At 33.2% G+C, this 17,348-nt stretch overlaps 1 protein-coding gene across 1 annotated transcript; it reads right to left on the bottom strand.

The window, feature by feature from the left end:
* Positions 1 to 2,350: 2,350 nt before the first annotated feature.
* On the bottom strand, positions 2,351 to 15,829 carry LOC134238407 (uncharacterized). Its single transcript, XM_062720534.1, has 5 exons — positions 15,667 to 15,829; positions 4,573 to 4,754; positions 4,288 to 4,396; positions 3,903 to 4,049; positions 2,351 to 3,625 (listed from the first exon to the last, which is right to left on the bottom strand). The coding sequence occupies exons 2-5, from the start codon at positions 4,750 to 4,752 to the stop codon at positions 3,279 to 3,281; spliced, it is 783 nt and encodes a 260-aa protein (XP_062576518.1). The 5' UTR covers positions 4,753 to 4,754; positions 15,667 to 15,829; the 3' UTR covers positions 2,351 to 3,278.
* Positions 15,830 to 17,348: the final 1,519 nt, after the last annotated feature.

Genomic DNA, 17,348 nt, shown 5'->3' with positions numbered 1-17,348 from the left:
ACATTCGCATAAATTTGATCTCTTTTGAGTTCTGAATTGCAAAAAATAAAATGAAAATAATGAAGATAAGCAAAATTGAAAATTGATTGAGGTTCAAGCAATATAACCACGAGTCATTATTGTGACGCTGAACTACAAGTCACCTAAGGTAATAGATGAAGACGGAAATCAGAGGACATGATAAAGTGTGTCGATACGATCGAGACAACTCGTCACCTTAGATGGAAATTATTATACCCCACGCAACTAGTTGCGGGAGGTATAATGTTTTTGACCCGTCCGTCAGTCAGTCAGTCAGTCCTCTTTTTTTGTCAGCGCAACTCCTCATAAACCGCTGCACAGAATTTCGTCAAACTTTGCAGGTATTTAGGACACAATGTGTAGATGTGCATATTACCAGGAAATTCCGATTCCATTATTTTTTCCGGGACTTTCCGCACTTTTTAACTTAGGCATTTGGCCATACCTTGAATATAGAGATGAACAGTTTGTCAGCGCAACTCCTCATAAACCGCTGCACAGAATTTCGTCAAACTTTGCAGATATTTAGCACACAATGTGTAGATGTGCATATTACCAGGAAATTCCGATTCCATTATTTTTTCCGGGAATTTCCGCACTTTTTAACTTATGCATTTGGCCATACCTTGAATATAGAGATGAACAGTTTGTCAGCGCAACTCCTCATAAACCGCTGCACAGAATTTCGTCAAACTTTGCAGGTATTTAGGAAACAATAAGTAGATGTGCATATTACCAGGAAATTTCGATTCCATTATTTTTTCCGGGACTTTCCGCACTTTTTAACTTAGGCATTTGGCCATACCTTTTATATAGAGATGAACTGTTTGTCAGTGCAACTCTTCATAAACCGCTGCACAGAATTTCGTCAAACTTTGCAGATATTTAGGACACAATATGTAGATGTGCATATTCCCAGAAAATTCCGATTCCATTATTTTTCCAGGACTTTCCGCACTAAATACTTAGGTTTTTGGCCATACCTTGAATATAGAGATGAACAGTTTGTCAGCGCAACTCCTCCTAAACTGCTGCACAGAATTTCGTTAAACTTTGCAGATATTTAGGACACAATATGTAGATGTGCATATTACCAGGAAATTCCGATTCCTTTATTTTTTCCGGACTTTTCGCACTAAAAACTTAGGATTGTGGCCATACCTTTTACATAGAGATGAAAAGTTTGTCAGTGCAACTCCTCTTAAACCGCTGCACAGAATTTCGTTAAACTTTGCAGATATTTAGGACACAATATGTAGATGTGCATATTACCAGGAAATTCGGATTCCTTTATTTTTTCCGGGACTTCCCGCACTAAAAACTTAGGTTTTTGGCCATATTTTGAATATACAGATGAACAGTTTGTCAGCACCACTCCTCTTAAACTGTTGTACATAGTTTCGTCAACCTATGCAGATATTTAGGACATATTCCATTATTTTATCCCAAAGAGTTTTGCCTATTATTCAAGAAAATTTCTCACCCCCCCCCCCCCCCCCCCAACCACTTCAAATTAATGTTTGGATTTGTATAATGCCAAGAAATTTTGATTCCATTATTTATCTAGAAACTTCACTCCACATTTAAATGTCCTCATATGCAAGACATTTTGATGTGAAGATTTTTTTGCAATTATTGCCCTTTTTGATCTATACTATGTATTTAAAGTGCACTAGCTGTGCCTTTCATTATGTGTTTCACCGTCAAGTTTTGGGGGAGCGTGGGGTATGTGAGCTAGCTCACTTTTTCTTTCATTTTCTGTATGAAGATGAATCGAGATCTAACATCATAACAGAATCCACAGAACTAATTCTTTTCGATTAATTTCGCTTTTTAGGTCACTTAATTGGGTCACTCAGGTAACACCTTGCTATCTGAAGTGTTTTTGTCTATCGTCGTACATCGTTAATCGGTCGAAAACTTTTGAACATTTTTAGCTCTATTTTTGGAATCACCGAAACATTTTCAACCAAATTTGACATGGTATAAGTAAAGTGGAGTAAATGTGAAATACATGGCCCCTGCACACATGAAGGCTGAGGGACGGGGCCAAAACTAATGCAATCTTTACATATCTACTTAACACCTGCAGTCAAACTGTTGGCGTGATTCTGCAAAATTTTACAATTTACCTAATTTGTTTGGTCTTACTCGAAAGTTCTTTTGTTAAGCAGGCCCCTGACCCTTCAAGTAACTTTGTAAAATGCTGTTCTTTTTTTTGGGGGGGGGGGGGGGGGGAGCAGGAATAAGGATATTTTTCTGACTGTTTCCCTCAAAGTCAACAGTTCAATAAAAGCCAGTTTAATCTGCGTTTTACGACAAAGAAGAATTTTTTTCAATACTTTTATTACAGTAAAGACTAGCCAAAATCAAGAAAAGAATTATATAACATATCCATCAAAATGTCATAGTCGACAATAACTGTGATATACAAAAATATTCACTTTGTCTACGTAAACAAGAGTACTGTACAAGTCAACCGTACATCCTGTATAACAGAACTGATTTCCTACTATACACATCGTATTGGAATAATCTAATAATATCGTCAAAAAGCCGCATATATGGTCACGAAAATGTACCAAAAAAAATCATAAAAAATAATATAACATTCAAACTTCCATGTAAACGTTGAGATATGCGTTCACGTCAATATTAGACATTTATACATGTATAACAGTTATCATTCCTCAAAACAATAAACAGGCCTCCACCGCACATAATACAGAACTTGAATTATACTTCAAAGTTGACGTTTCTTCATTTAAACGGCATGCAAAGTCAGGCAAGAAAAATCAGTTTTCAATATGAGCACAAATAATAACAAAGTTGTTTTTTTAATCTTGAATATAAATGTTGTACCAACACAATGGTCATATTAGAATTCTTCCGTCTATTGAGTTTCTATGTTATAAAAACTGACATTAAAAAGCAAGAAAATGTGAAGTTGTACACATTTTTTTTTCAATTTCCTCATGAACATCAATAAGATCAGTTTATATCATACGAAAAAATATAACAAATGCAAGACAATCTATAAACTGGACTGGCTTTCACATACACACAAAAAGTATCTTCGGATCATTGAAGTACAGTTAGTGTCTAAGACCGTAGTAGTCATCATCAGCGAAAATACTAAAGATAAGCGACCAAATGTTTGATGGTCTTCTTTTTTTCAGAAATTGAAGTAAACCGAATTTAAAAAAATAAAATTATAAAATCCTAATGAATATTCAGCTACGCAAAGCCGAGGCTGTTTATAGATGAATGGAATAAACAACTTGCTCTTGGTTTTTCATTGATACTGCGGGTCTTTGTGTCTTTGATTTCGAGATGATATGATGTTGTGCAAAGATGTCGTCTTTGTCCATTTTTCTTTCTCGTTCAATCCGCAACTTTTCCTCGTGTTCTATATCCTGACTCAGCTTACAGACTGCGATTGCTGAAGTCAAGCATCCAGCGAACGAGGCAACAAACCCAATGAGTAGCAAGATGAAAGAATACGGAAATGATGTTTTGATTTTCTGTTTCCGGTCTATGTAAAGATCTTCTATGGATTCAACAGTCTGGTACATTATGTAAGCTAGAGCCAAGCAGGCTAACCCTATAAAAATAGATAAAGCTTCATAGAACAAATGATTGGCTAAATAGAAGTATTTTATTCGCCGAATCTATTGACCGTGTTGAAGCAAAGTTTCATATCTAAACACTTGCAACCAGAGTAATAGATTAGCGGTCAAAGACCAGATGAACATATGGTACTGGGTCGACATGACAGATGGTTCGGCAAGCCTCGCCCTCTATTCCGTTTTCATACTTTCGCCCAATAATCGCTTATATTTCAGCAAAGTAAATATGTATTTTATACATAAAAATTATACCTGACATAAAAAGAAGTGTAGACACGTAAATTCCGTAACAATTCCTCTTTTGGTCCAGAGTCTGGAAGAAAGGCCAGAAACAAAGAACGGCAACTCCAGCCACCATACAGCCAAAGACGGATAAAGCCTGTATTTCACTGGGCGTTCCTGCAGAGATTAAAAAATTAAGATACGCATATTCTTATTGTGTTAATAAAGGTTAACTCTAATTTTTAAAGATTCTTTTATCATTTTTTATTGAAAGTTGATCCATGTTGTCTTATTTTCTGGACTTCGATCCTTTGAGAAATATAATAGCTGAAAAAATATAAACGACTAAAGTGTTATGCAAAACGCATTCTTTAGTTTATGTGATGAATAATTACGGTTAATGGTGTCTTTGTACCTTCAAAATATTTAATAAGTTTGCTTGGGTCGGGCCTATAGTCATCAATGTCAATACATCGTCCACTGACACAGATTGTTAGTCCCCAGACCCCTACATGTATGGCGGCCTGAAATATAACAAGGTATCAATTTATATACTTTTACATAGGAAAATACACTCTTTGTCTCTGATGAAATATTCAAAATTTAGTATTTAATCATTCTTACAAAAATGTATTGTGATGTCACGTGTCACCAATGACACACAGACGCTGTATTTCTAACACAAAAATGTGAAACTCACATGTTTATTCTCATTTTCTTCCATTTTAAACATGGCTGGCGTCACCCAAGGTGACCTTTGGACTAAATGTTCACCCTCAATAATCTTCCAACCTTTGGTGACACTGGCAGCAATTTGTAAACCGAAAGCCACCATGGAGAGGAAAAGACATAACACTAGAGCACCATATATCCCCTTCATGTCTGTAAAGTTAAAAAGGTTTGTTATTAGTATATTTTAAAAAGACGATTTTCGATCTACTGTCATGCTAGTTCTGCATTTTTGTATTATTGATACTGACTATGAAAAAAAAAATTATCACCCAATATTTATTTCTAAGAAACAAAAAAAAATTGCACTGTAATGAATTAAACCATAAAGTAATTTTTTTGTAAAAAAAAAAAAAAAAAAAAAGAATGCCCTCAAGGATTTCGTTAACTTCTATTAACTTAATGAAACCTTGATATGCATTGAATGATTAAAATTTGCATGTTTTTATGTCATTCATTACAGTTTGCAATTTGAATAAGGAGGAAACTAATAGCTGTCAGTTTTGAAGTCGTTTATTGAACGTTTTCCTGTTTTAAAGTACTGTACCGTGTCGAGTTTAATTCTCAGATAGATCTACTCTTCAAAATCAGTTTTATAGAATGTGGGAGTAAAATATGCAAATTGCTGTTCAAGTGTAAAAGGAATAAAAACATGAAAAGGAGGGTTAATTAGTATACAAAATACAAAGTAGAACTTAGATTTTATCAACAGGAACCATCGAAGTTTTGAAAGAATCTAAATTTGACAATTTTTATCTTTATATCCCTTTACAGTTATAGCAAAAATGTTCTTATATAAAGGCTTAGAAATATGGAAGCCACAAGGATTTTTTGCACTTTCAAGAGAAAGGAGAGAAGAATAATAGGGTTTGTCGCCAACGAACCATATTTCAATAAAAACATCACTTTTTCTCTCGTTTGTCATTGTCATAATACAGCCGACACTGACTGGCATTTAAAAAAAAACAATTTTTAATTTCTTTATTTTCATTCAAACATTTTTTTGTGATTGTGTTCAAAATTTTATAAAGCTCATAATGGCATTGAAAAAAATGTGTTATTCATTAAAGAATATACAAGGATAACATACAAAAATATAAATAGCCCGAAGGTCGTTATGCCAGGCATCAATGTCAAGCAACTTCACAGGATTTTCAGAAAACTGTTTGACCAATATTCCTAGGATAGATTAACGTTCAAATGATCTAGCTAGTCAAAATGAATACAGTGTTTATTGTTTAACCGTTAAAACTGTAGCTTTTGTGCAGCTTCAACGGTAAAAATCAAAAGCATTTGCTTTGCAATTTGCTTGCAGCAAATATTTTTCTCATTGAAAAATATAATTCAAAGAGAAATTATTTCATAGGTTATAGTTAGCCATTGTTTAACCATGAGGGGGGGGGGGGGTGTGTGGAATATGCTCTTTAGTTTAAAAGTAATGGTCATTAATGAAAAAGTATGTGAAAGAAGTTGTAAACTTGGTTTCATTATACGAAGGAGTTATCGGGAAAATTGATTTAACCTACTGGACTCTAGAACAAGTAGAATGTAAGTTGTGTTGCCATTGATTACAAATTGAATGAATTTTGCACTAACCTTATCAAACATATGTAAATATATACTTTTTTACATAGAAAAACAAATGCTGCAAGCGGAATACAAATCAAATAAATAGGACTTTTATGACCACAGAACCACGTCCCTTCTGTCTTTCTTTTGTCTGTTAAAACATGACACGAACTTCATGGACCATGTCAAGCGTAAATCGTCCAAGAATTGTGGTCAGTTTTTTAAAAATGTTCCTTGATGTATATTGACCTTTATATTTGGCAAAATGACCTTCCGCATAGTTGAGCATACTTCAACACAAGAAAGGATCCATAGATGTATCAAATAAAATAAAGGAGAGCCTGATTGATGAAGCTATGTTTCCCAAAGGCAAGAGATATGGGATGTTCAGAGATCCCCAAAAATTGTCTAATGCTTTGGAAGATACCTTAAACTTTTATTCAATTGCCTATATTTACACTTTTTAATTACCAATATATAACCTAAACAAAACAACGGAGATAGAGCACTATTTATAAACCCCTCACTCCATCTCCCATTTGCATATCTTTTTAAGTCTTTGAAGAAAATCAACTGCATACTAGATATAATTAAGGTAGTTTTGTCTCTTTTGTATTTATTTAATATCACTTACAGGTCCATCTGACCATCAAAAGTTATGAAATTACTTTTTATTATTATATATCTATTTACTTAAAAATTTTTAAATTTCTTTTTCCATGGACCTTTCAATTACATGTCACTATTGACAGTAATTAATTATCATATTTGAATAGTAGAGGGGCATCATTTCTCTCATAATACAAATTATCAGAGCCAGGCACACCTGTACACTTGGTCAAAGGTCCAGAATTTCACAAATCTTATAAATAGTCCTTGCTTATTGCATCTTTGTATTACGATTGTCTCCTGGAGGCCTTGAAGTAGAACAGCTGATTTTCAAAGTAATGCATATTATTCCTTATACATTGTAGAACTGACACAGTCTCGCCGTAAAATTCACAATTTGATAATTATAAAAAGCAAACTTGCTCATCACTTTCAATCTGCTTGCTTTAGATTACTTAGAGGCAGAGAAGAAGAAATGAATTTTTATTTTATTATCAAAAGATACCCATTCTATTACCAGAACATCGTTTTATTGCCCATTCCCCGAAGCGTAGAAAATATTCAAGGATGTACTATTTGTTTTTATATATTCAAAAGACCCCGCTATAAGACCAAAACTTCAGACTTGTTTGTCTGATGAGTACCTTAGAGTAGAGATAAAAAATGGAAAGGAGACATGCATTTTGTTTGTCTGATCTCTTTATTTCTGTCCTTAACTTATTTCCAGACGCCACATATGTTAATATGTTGGAAAGGCACCATTGCCCATCATAACTAAGTGTATGTGCTTTAAATTTTTCATTGCATGACACATGAGAAAATATTGATACAAATTGTTAATCAAAAGCCCCCTATATACCAGAACCCTGACGTAGGAACCGTATGTTTCACAATTTTGACAGCGAATCCTTGCTCATCATTACCATACTGGTATACTCTACTGTACTAGCTAGTAGTTTATCTGCTAGAAAAAGAAGACGTTTGGCATCATGATCATACGGAACTCCTGTTTCTGAACCCCAAAGTTTCACACTTTCATAGAGGGTTTAGCTCGTGACAATAGCTCAACTACTTGATGTCCAGGAGAAAAATAAGAACATTTTGGAAAATTGCATTTATCCCAGTAATTTGAGCTGCACATACTAAGTATCCAAGGGACAGGGACTATGAAATTCATATTTTGTTTCCCTTCTCTAATTAATGTTTTTCGCAAAAAGTGGTTAAAATTGATGCAGGGAATCTGAAGAAGCGAAAAATGTTCAAAAGATTAACTGAAGACGGTCGAAGAGGGACGAAAACAGGTGGATAGAATAGGTCATCTGAATGGCTCATGTGATCTAAAAACCAAAAGTGGCATAATTGTCTTCAAGCTTAAAAATCTGTTAGGTGCACAATTACGGAACAAAATATTTGCTTGTACGATAAACCTCAGTAACTTGTGGTCCTTTGTCCACGTGGTAAGAATAATAGTCTAGTAACTGCAGTAAGATTGAAAAAATATTGCTAAAACGGCTAATATAAACAATTTATTAACAATTTAAAAGTGCAGTAAGATTTTTCTGTGGAAGACTATGGCCTTTATGCATTATTATGTGTTCACATCTTCTCTTGTCATGTGACCACGACGAGGAAATATGCATAAATTCTAAAGAGGACAAACAAACAATCAGCTACTCTCAGTGATCAGTTACTTTGAATAATTCTTAATTAAAATGTGTAGATATCAAGGTCAAAACTCAATTGTAAGTTAAATAAAATAATAACTTTATTATGCTTGATGAGATGTCGCACTGCGTTTCATCTGTGTACTGATTGGTTAATCTGACCTAATCAACACTGAGGCACCATTGTCACACAGGGGCCTGTAACATACTGTATTTGATTTTACGTAATCACTATATGTATACAAAAAGAGAAAGGGAAACAACGTCAGCTCGAATTTACACAGGGTCAATTTTTGAAAATGACTCGTGTTTTCAATAAAATACCTTGCAGTTAGTGAAATAACGTCTCAAATTTCTAATAGTTTCAGTAATAATCATTCTTTAATAAAAATACCATCGCGGTCATTTAAGAATCGTGTAAGTTGTGTTTTGCAGAAACGATATCCTGTCATGCAAGTGATGTAGTTTAAAAAAACCACTAAATTCGCTAAACATTGCATCCAATATTTAACGCGAATGTGATTTTCAATGGTGCTTTTCTAGAAAAATCTAACCAATCACGCTCCGCCTTTTACCAGTCATGTTTTTTTCCAAAATGTCGTATGTTCTGGGCTCGAGCCTCTCTCTGATCTTAAAAAGCTACCGTATTTATTCAAATCGGAGATGTTGTACCTTTTAATTGCAATTAACAAAAGAAAAAGATGATTTTTGTGAACGCTGGATCTTTACTTTGTGTTTTCCATCTCCGGAAAGACTTCAAAACTGGAGAAAATGTGCGAATTTTGCCTCGTTTTAGTGGACGACTTAAAGTACATCGACTCGCACAACGGGATATCGAGTTAGTATTACCCAACTTAAACGCTATAAAAATAAACGAGGTTTCTGTTTTATTAAAGAATATTTATTGTAGTATGATTTCTAGTTATAATTTAATTGGCTACATTCTTTTTTCTATGAAATACGAAATATTTCCGAGATCGATCCTGTGTAAATTCGGGCTGACGTTGTTTCCCTTTCCTTTTTTGCATATATATAGTGATAACGTAAAATCAAACACAGTATGTTACCGGTCCCTGTGCATTGTCAGTACAGCCACGCATCTTTAAGAAGCTGCCAAACGTGATTTGTGGACAACCTTTTTAAAAATGAAATGAAATGCTTACGGTTTTATTTAGTGTTTTTCCTAAAATATCTAATTGAATCAACTTGCGTAGTGACAAATACATTACTGACTTCAATTTTTGTATTCTTACTTTCGCTTTTTGTACTATCATATTCTAAATAATTTATGTATTCTAAGGGAATATCACTTAACTTATCAAATTTCTAATAGTTTCCTCTACGCTCAATGACCATGGTGAAAGTTGATAAACCCGTTTAAATTATACTTATTTAGGTGGATTAAAATCATCAGTCTAAAAGTTATTCTTTGCCAAAAACAAAGATGTGGATTACTTCAAATTCATGGACACAAGAGATACGGGAAAAAAAACAACAAAAATGCCACAAAAGTGAACAAAAATAAAAGAAATTATTTTCAATCTTGTACGTATTTTATTCGAAATTAAGATAACTGAACAGGCTAGCAATATATAGAAAATTTATACGGAATTATATAAAAAAGAAGAAGGTATATTTAAGCATGACGGAGAACTTCTCTCTCATCTTAGCAGATTTCCAGTTTCTACTAGTATTATGCTATAAAAGGATTCTTAATAACGATTTGATATGCGCAATGTGTTAATGAGTACTATATTTTTGCTGATAAAGTGCAAAAAAGTGTATTGTAAATTAATAAACGGTTCCAAAAAATAATTACAAAGTCCACCAAGTAAAATAATGTAGAATTTATTAATACTAATGAATGTGGTTAACTAATTCTTACAACTAATTATCCCCATACATCACGGATAGTAACAAGTGGTAACAAGATGGTGGTGTATCTTATTACATTGTTACTAATTCTGTTAGAGGCCTCTAGGAATGTGCATTATTTTCAGGCAATATATCTATTCTCAATTTCAAGGGAATTTATTGTTCAAGAAATGCAATCGCATGACAAATAATTATATTAATGTTAAAAATATGACACATTTCGTACATTGCGCTGTAAGTTCTAGTTAACTAGAGGAATCCGGTAAAAAAAATCTTTTTTTATAGCCTTGTATATATAATGAAAAGTATAATTATGCATCATGTATTGGCATACAAGAGTTTGTGTACAAATATCTTTGCCAGATTACACGTCTTTTACAATATTGTTGCTTAATAGTTTTTAAATAGAATACTTTTATACTTAATAGAGTACTTTTAAATCATTTTTAGTTTATAATCAGTTTAAAGAAGAAAGATAAATACAGAGTAGTATTCATCTTCTTTCTCTATAGGTATTACAAGGTCTTGCATTTTATTTACTCATCTCTATAATTGAAAATTTATCGTATTTTTTTTTTTGTTTTCTTTTTACAAAACATTATATAACCTCTTTTTGAGGTAAACATCGTGTTGCCACACATACGTTCCTTCATGTGCAGTCTGTTTTTGATACACTTTGCTCAGTTCTGGCTTTTAATTCTTCATTTTCACTTCCATTATATAAACAAATATATAATGAAGTAAGCACTTATTTTAGGTCGAAGACTTGAACCAGGATTTCAATAAATATTCTAAAGCAAAGCGTATACAACCAGTTTAGAAATGTTGGTGACATGCCTTATACATGCACCTTTTTCACATCATGACCTTGGCGCTTATACCCCAAACTATATAGCCATTGTTTTAAAAAAAACTACTGCCGTAAAATTAGGACATCGAACAGTAATGGAGCTCACAATTCAAATCAGGAGCAGAGCATACAAGGACCTCTAAAATCATCAAAAGTTGGATCAGGTGCAATAGAGGAGGAAGCACCCCCTGCCGACCGTTCACACCCGCCGTGTGCTCGTTGTCATGATGCGGGCAAGTCAAAATTTGCAATACAAGATTTCAGATATAATTCTTTAAGGATTAAGGGAAAACATATCGAGGACACTCACTGAAGACTGGACCGTTCTTAGACGTTAAAGAGGATCATTTACCTCAGATCAGTAGGTATATTATTTTCATTTAAAATTTGACAGAATAGAAGGAAGATTTCATAATCTCTCTGAATTTATTTAATTAATTTACCCTAGTTAGTTATATTACATTAATTTCATAGTAAGTTATATTACTTAAATTTCATATATTCTTGGTAAACATCATGTGTGGTAAAATTGGCAAAAATTCTTTGACCTACAGTTTTTGCTGCTTCAAACATTCAAACAGACAACAGAGGAGTAATTTGCATAGAACAAGAATGCATTGAAATTCAAAAGTATGCAAATTATACGCCTGTGGTGCTATTCATATATTGAGCCCGTAGAGAAGAAAAATGAGAACATTTTACATGACTTATATTTTCTATATGGTTGTAACATTAGAATACATTAAAATAGAAAATATTTTGTAATTCTAAAGTCCATCAATATGCTTAAAACCTACTGTTTCGCTTATTTAATATGAAATATGAGGATTTTTTGTGAATTGTCTGTATTCAAAAAAAACATGACGATTAGCAAATTTGTGTCTCGCAACTTGCCTCGCAAAAATTTAGTTTCATATAATGTACACATTTACTCTACTTAAACCTGAAACCTTAATTAAAATCCGAAATCATATGGTCTACGCGAGTTTGCAATAAAAGAAGTGCACCGTGCCTTTTGAAGTGAAACAAAACTACGGTGTATTTATCAATTTAACACTTAACGAAAGAACTACATAATAGTACCACAGGCACTTGTTTCTGTAATAAATCTTTGACCCATAGTATAATAATAACACAAGGTATCTAACTCCGATTTACACCGAGTACCCCCCTCCCTTAGAATCGCGCTCATTTACACTTTCAGAGGAAATGCACGGGTAAACTGTTTATACCTATGTCTTCTCCGATAAATTATCTACACAACCATATCTGACATGCTTGTCTTTATTTTCTTTTATCTCCGTAATCAGCTTCAAAACTCTGCTCGCCGAGTGGAAAGTGAAACTCAACCATAGAATGGTATGTTCTAGTCTCGAGCAAAGAATTAGACCTCGAATGTGATTGGCTAAAAATCTGTTTCTAAAATTACATCGGAAAAACATCGCAGTGTTTTTATGGAAAATAAGACACTATGAAATTTTATTTATTCAATGCAATATTTAAAATCTGGAATTGAATTTTTAAACCCACGCATTCTTTAATTTTTCTCTTTGCCCGAGATTAGCACATACCGTTTTATGGTTTAGTTCGACTTTTCTACTCGGCGAGTAGAGTTTTGACGCTGTTTACGGAGATTAAAGAAAACAAAGACAAGCAAGCCATATATAGTTGTGTAGATAAATTATCGTAGATGACATAGGTATAAACAGTTTGCCACTGCCTTTTCTCTGAATGTGTAAATGAGCGCGATTCTAAGGGAGGGGGGTACTCCGTGTAATTTGGAGTTAGATACCTTGTGCTATTATTATACTATGGGTTAAAGTTTATTCCCGAAACAAGTGCCTGTGAATAGTACGTATATCTCGTGGCGCCTGTATCTTAATCTAATATTTTACTACAGTAACTATAGATATCAAAAGCCACCAAGATGATTAGAGCTTTTTCATCGTTAACTTTCCTTATTACAGTTACTGTAGTAATATTCCATTTTCACCTGAATATGGTGATTATATCCCAACTTATCGCTACTCAAGAAATTGCTCCGTTTATGAACATTTTTGTAACCAAGGCAGGCTACTCGCACATAAGTTGTTGCAACAAGGGTTCAACTATCACGTTTAATGTCAGCATTTCGTCAATTCTATGGTCGTTATAACGACCTTGTTAGCAAAATATAGCATCACAGGGTTGTATTTTAAGCACGCACACGGGCTTGTTTCAGATCAATTGATTGGCTTTTGCTTTTGCTATGATTTTGACTACGAAATGTTCCGACAACTTGATAAATACACAGGCGGTGTGACCGGTGTCTGTCGACAGGTGATATTTACTTCTCGTGAACACCCACAACACCTGGACTTTCTGTGGATCCGAGTTTATGCCCTGTTCACAGAATTGTATTATTTTAAGTATTTATGAGATCTATCGCTGTTTGTTACCTTGATCACTAATAATATATACCTACATATATATCTCGGGACTTGTTGACTGTTCAGTGTTTAGGTTAATTTTTATTCCACAGTAATAAGACTGATAAAAAACGTAAAGAAATATTTCAAAACAGATTTTGAATATCCGAATGTTAAACTTTGTGGTACGCAAAGCTTTAAGTCTTTAAACGTAGTCTTTTGCTGCTTTGGTACAATGGTACTTAAAAATCATTGATGTCACAATTGTGAAACGGCCCTATAATGATCAGAAAATTCATTTACAACTTGACTTGAATTTTAATATTCTTTTATAAAATTATGCTGTACAGTTGTATTTATAAGATGCGAGTCTTTCAAGGAAATGCAGTGTACCAAAAAATGTGTATCGTTTTTGAAAACCAATCAATCAACAGATCACTGTGTGCCACTTTGAGGCTAATTATTTATTAGGTAAGGTCAAAACCGGGAAAATTAATGATCAGAAGTAGATTTTTTGTGTGCTATCTGTTGAATTATAAAATCTTATTAAGGCGTACTTTTTCAAACCCATACGATATAGTCTTAATTATCATTTAAATAACTGACAATTGATTTCGTTATCATAAATTCCAAGTGAAACGAATTCTTTTCCTTATGCGAGCCGAATAAACAGAATGTCTACAAATGTCTATGTCAAGAATTTTGACAAATATGATTCTGGGAGATAAAAGAGGTATATCCACATGAAAAATTCCGAGTTCTGTCTGAACTAAGGACAGAGAACAGGACATCAGTAAACAACAATAATGGTGCTTTATCATTCTCCGAAAAACAAAAGAGGTTTTATTGTCCATTTATCACAAGGTGGAGTCGGGACAATGTACTTTAATTTAAATTTCATGAGTGCATTCAAAACAAATGACACTGTCAGTGTAGAAATTGCAAACTGAATTATGCAACAATTTAACCGTAGTGGGGGAATGAGCGCAGAACTGTATTTAGTTTGTCTCTTGGAAAAAAAATGATTGAAGATCTTTCCTCTTTCAGCTCTAAGAGTGATAAATAAGGCATTAGGGCGTTTGGGTTTGATTTCACAGGTACGCCTTGACCTTCAAAGCTGGGACATTCACTGTCAAAAACGGAAACTCTGTAATATATACAGCATCGCTACAATCAACATTCATTTTTTTCTAAAAATAAATGACAATGTGCAAAAAATACGAATGCGAACAGATGAATATTAAAACTGTTAATTTTAGTTCCCCCTGCCTGAAATGCATTTTCAATATAAGATATGCTTTTATATATTATACAGCAATAAATGCAAATTTAATGAGAGGCGAGACCGTGCTTCTATGAAATTGTACCGACAAGGCAAAGGGACCAAATGATTTAGTCTGGCCACATAATTTATGAATTTTTTCTCATCATTATAGAAAAGCATGAAAAGTAAATTAGATTTTTAAAAAAATGTTAATTATCACGCATAAAGTAAGGAAATATAAAAGTGGACAAACGTATGTGTTTTTTTTTAATTAATAAAGCAACTCGTAAAAGTTTTAAGTTTTCGAGGCCTGAATATAACGAGTAATGAGATCAAAGGTAGCTACATGTGAAGTCAGGTAATAAATTTACCTGCTTCTCTGTCAGTTACAGGGAACAAATTCGTATCAAATCGACACAGTTATACATATACGTGTATATACAGATACATATATTAATAGTCTCGCATTATTTAACAACTTTCTATTAAATCTTTATTTCATTTTTCTTGTCAGACATTAATTTTAATGCATCAGCAGACTGTTTTAATTTTTATACATGTGTATATATTTTTTTCTTTAAATATTGAACCGTGTTTCAGTTAACCCTCTAGGTGTAAATTAAATTTAAAGTTAAGGGGAAAAATATAGAATAGAAAGTAGCAAAGCGAGTGCGTTAGAATATGGAAAATTTTCATTAAAAAGAAAGTCTAATTTAATTATGATTTCATACGCCGAGTTGAAAAAGTAAATCATATCATTCAAAAAGTTTGTATCTTTCAATAACTAATTTTTAAGAGCAAAGTATAAAAAAAAAATAAAACTTACCGATGAAAATCTGTTAAAGAAAAGTAAAATATCCTAATTTTCTACGCCGTGATAGGATTTTCAAAGTTCCAGGAGTTAATTAATCCGGCGAGCGCTGAAGAAGCACGTGCATGTGCACACACTGTGTAATATATTCAGTATGCCCCGGGCAACAAAGCAGCAGCCCGTTTCAACGGTCAAATATATACTGTCAGAAAATTTTAATTAATTGGTTTATTTTCGACCAACGTTATTATCCAGTGCTCATTTCCATGAGCTATTTATAGTTTCAATGTCATTATTGTAGAATAATGAAATAATCAGAGCTTTTACGGCAAAATTTGGTCAAAATTGTGAATTACTGTCACGATGTAATTTAAAAAATTTTGATTTGTCTGGCACTAGAATGATCAATTTAAAGATATCCACAAAAAATAAACATACATGTACTATAGACATTTTCTTCTATCAATAAAAAATTCTGCATACAAGTTCCACCTACAATGAAAGAACGATCGTAGAGATTAAAAACTTAAAGACAAGGAAATGTGTTCGAGATTAACAGCCAATGATCAGGTTTTGTGTTACCTACTGTTAAGGAAATTAATGACAATGAATTAGGGGAATAGAACAAACGGTGATCGATCGCAGAAAAAAAACTACTGACCTATCGACCATACAAGTCTATAAACAGGACAAAAATACGGACCTCTGGAATCCCAGAGGTGGGATCATGTGTCTGAGAGGAGTAAAGATCCTCTGTAGACCAGTCACACCCACAGTAAAAATATGTAATGACGAGTAATCCATCGACAAAACAAATAAAACCATAAGCCTCTTGAGACTGAAGCTCTACTGGTTTGTACTTATACCAAACAAAAAGTTGCAGTTGGAACTTGAAACTTTACACCACTGAATTGAACAGCAATAAATAGAATAACGATCCTTGATTTCGACTTTTTTTGTGGCAAGATTGCATTAAGACTACAACTGTAGGAGAAGCTTTTATATTATATTAGATAAGTTGTATTGAAATCAGATTAAAACTGTAGGTGCAGTAGCATTTTGAAAGTATTTTACAGAAATTTCTATTTTTAGTAACCACAGCAACACCATTCCTCAAATCAAAAACCGAAATACAGAATTTTGTATCTTAATGTTGTCTACTTGTGTGCCAAGTTATATTGAAATATGACCAAAACTGTAGGAGGAGTAGTATTTTGAAAGTATTTCACAGAAATTTCTATTTTAATTAACCACGGCAACACCGTTCATCGAAATCAAAATTCGATAAACAGAATTATGTATCTTTGTGTTTTCTACTTGTGTGCCTAGTTATATTGAAATATGACAAAAAACTGTAGGAGTAGCATTTTGAATGTATTTTACAGAAATTTGTATTTTTAGTAACCACGGCAACACCGTTCATCGAAATCAAAAAAACCCATTCACAGAATTATGTATCTTAGTGTAGTCTACTTGTGTGCCAAGTAATACTGAAATCAGACAAAAACTGAAGGAGGAGTAGCATTTTTGACCAGAAGTCTCTGTTGAGACTGTAGCTCTACTGGTCTGTACTTGTAATAAAGGAAGCGAAAAGTAGCAGTTGTGACATAAAACTTTACAAAAGCAATAAATAGAATAATGATCCTTGATTAAGTTTCTTTTTGTGGCAAGACTGCAATTATATTATAATCAGACTA

This window comes from Saccostrea cucullata, unplaced genomic scaffold (genome assembly GCF_032062105.1).
Source record: "Saccostrea cucullata isolate Sc308-1 unplaced genomic scaffold, CSIRO_AGI_Scuc_v1 ctg607, whole genome shotgun sequence".
NCBI classification, from domain to species: Eukaryota; Metazoa; Mollusca; class Bivalvia; order Ostreida; family Ostreidae; genus Saccostrea; species Saccostrea cuccullata.
Note: the sequence above shows the minus strand (reverse complement) of the source record. Positions and strands in the feature narration are given on the sequence as shown.

Bases quoted from the DNA above. Each gene is read 5' to 3' on its own strand.
- LOC134238407 (XM_062720534.1), bottom strand. From the start codon at position 4,752: ATGAAGGGGATATATGGTGCTCTAGTGTTATGTCTTTTCCTCTCCATG. The intron at 4,397-4,572 runs GTGAGTTTCACA...GTTATATTTCAG, and splicing joins AAGAAAATGAGAATAAACAT to GCCGCCATACATGTAGGGGT. The intron at 3,626-3,902 runs GTATAATTTTTA...CTATTTTTATAG, and splicing joins TACACTTCTTTTTATGTCAG to GGTTAGCCTGCTTGGCTCTA.